Source organism: Cyprinodon variegatus, unplaced genomic scaffold (assembly GCF_000732505.1).
Source record: "Cyprinodon variegatus isolate N-32 unplaced genomic scaffold, C_variegatus-1.0 Scaffold1679, whole genome shotgun sequence".
NCBI lineage: Eukaryota > Metazoa > Chordata > Actinopteri > Cyprinodontiformes > Cyprinodontidae > Cyprinodon > Cyprinodon variegatus.
In genome coordinates, this window is record NW_015152132.1 from 39,084 (window position 1) to 40,640 (window position 1,557).

The 1,557-nt window shown below is 47.7% G+C and overlaps 1 protein-coding gene across 1 annotated transcript in view; it reads left to right on the forward strand.

The window, feature by feature from the left end:
• dennd4b (DENN/MADD domain containing 4B) overlaps positions 1 to 1,557 on the forward strand; it is a 27,992-nt gene that overhangs the window by 15,118 nt on the left and 11,317 nt on the right. Inside the window, exons 14-17 of the mRNA XM_015404261.1 lie at positions 109 to 315; positions 415 to 543; positions 695 to 839; positions 935 to 1,090. Of these exons, the coding sequence (XP_015259747.1) occupies positions 109 to 315; positions 415 to 543; positions 695 to 839; positions 935 to 1,090 (637 nt within the window). The remainder of the gene's footprint in view (positions 1 to 108; positions 316 to 414; positions 544 to 694; positions 840 to 934; positions 1,091 to 1,557) is intronic.

Below are 1,557 nucleotides of genomic sequence, written 5' to 3' on the forward strand. Positions count from 1 at the left end.
AGAGGAAGCAGCAGGGGGCGCTGCAGAGTCAGAACCATCTGTATTCCCAGTAACTCTCAGTTAAAGGTTCTCCTGTCTGCATCATATAGATCTACTTCTGTTCTGCAGGAGATCAAGCTGGCCCAGAAACGAGCTCAGAAGTACTCTGCGGTCCCAGACATGTGGTCCAAGTGCTTGTTGGGTCACTGTTACGGCCTCTGGTTCATCTACCTTCCCACCTTCGTCCGGGCCGAGAGCTCCAAGGTCCGGGCCCTTCACACGGCCTACAACGTCCTCAAGCACATGGAGACCCGGAAGGTGGTGCTGCCAGATGAGGTGAGACCAACCGGGCTTTGAAACACTCTTGGTTCTGGTCACAGAACGCGGCTGTGAGTCACAGAATGACAGTAACGACACCCACTATGTGTACATCAGGTGTGTTACCGCATCCTGATGCAGCTGTGCGGTCAGTACGGTCAGCCGGTCCTCGCCGTCAGAGTCCTGCTGGAGATGAAGAAGGCTGGAATCACTCCCAACACCATTACCTACGGATACTACAACAAGGTCGCTCATCCTCATCTTCCTATATGTAGTGAGGACCGTGTGTTGACATCAAACATAACAGCTGGAAAACCAGCAGAATCAAAAACTGGTCCTCACTCTGATGCCAAAACAGGAACACACACACACTCATTTTAAACCTTTTTCTCTTCAGGCCGTTCTGGAGTGTAAGTGGCCATCGACCAATCAGGGTGGTCGTCTTCGCTGGGCTAAGCTAAGGAACGTCCTATTGGCTGTGTCCCAGTTCAGACAGCCAATCAAACGACGGCGGAAGAGCGGTTCTGTGGGCTCCAGAGGAGGTCCAAAACTTCTCATTGTTCTCATCCTGCAGATACAAACACATCAGTGCTGTGAATGGTGAAGGTGATGTGATTTTTTTATGTTTCTATCCTAGAAGCCATGATAGAACCTGGCCAGAAGCCCCGCCCACAGTCCGCTCTGATTCGTCAGTCTAGCTGGAGCGGCCTGAATGAAAGCTCCAGTCACGAGTCTCTGAGCGGGTCGCTGGTAAAGAGCTGCAGCCTGAGCAGCATGAAGACGCCTGGCAACAGTAAGCTCTCTGTCCTCGGAACCGCAGATTGGAACCAGACCAGAACCGCTAATCAGAACCAGCAGAGACCAGTACCACAGATCAAAACCAGATCAGAACCAGATCATTTTAGGGCATTTTGAACATGTTTAAACCAACTCAGATCGCAAATCTAAGAGTTAACTAAAACAATATTTGTTAAAATAATATTTTATTGAATGATTTGCTTAATTGGAAATCTGTAAACTTTTAGTTAATTGATTCTTAACATTCTGTGACTGTTCCTTAGCTAAAAAAGGTCAACCTAGCTTACTTTTGCTTAGCTCATGAAACTATGGAGGTAGTAGCTTGGAGATAATAATTCATTTAAAAAAGACTGATCAGATTTAGCCAATCAAATGTAATGACTTCATCATAAAACCATAGGTATGGCTGCTGACAGCTGCTCGTGGCAGCGACAGTGGAGAGGAAAAACTCCCTTTGAACAG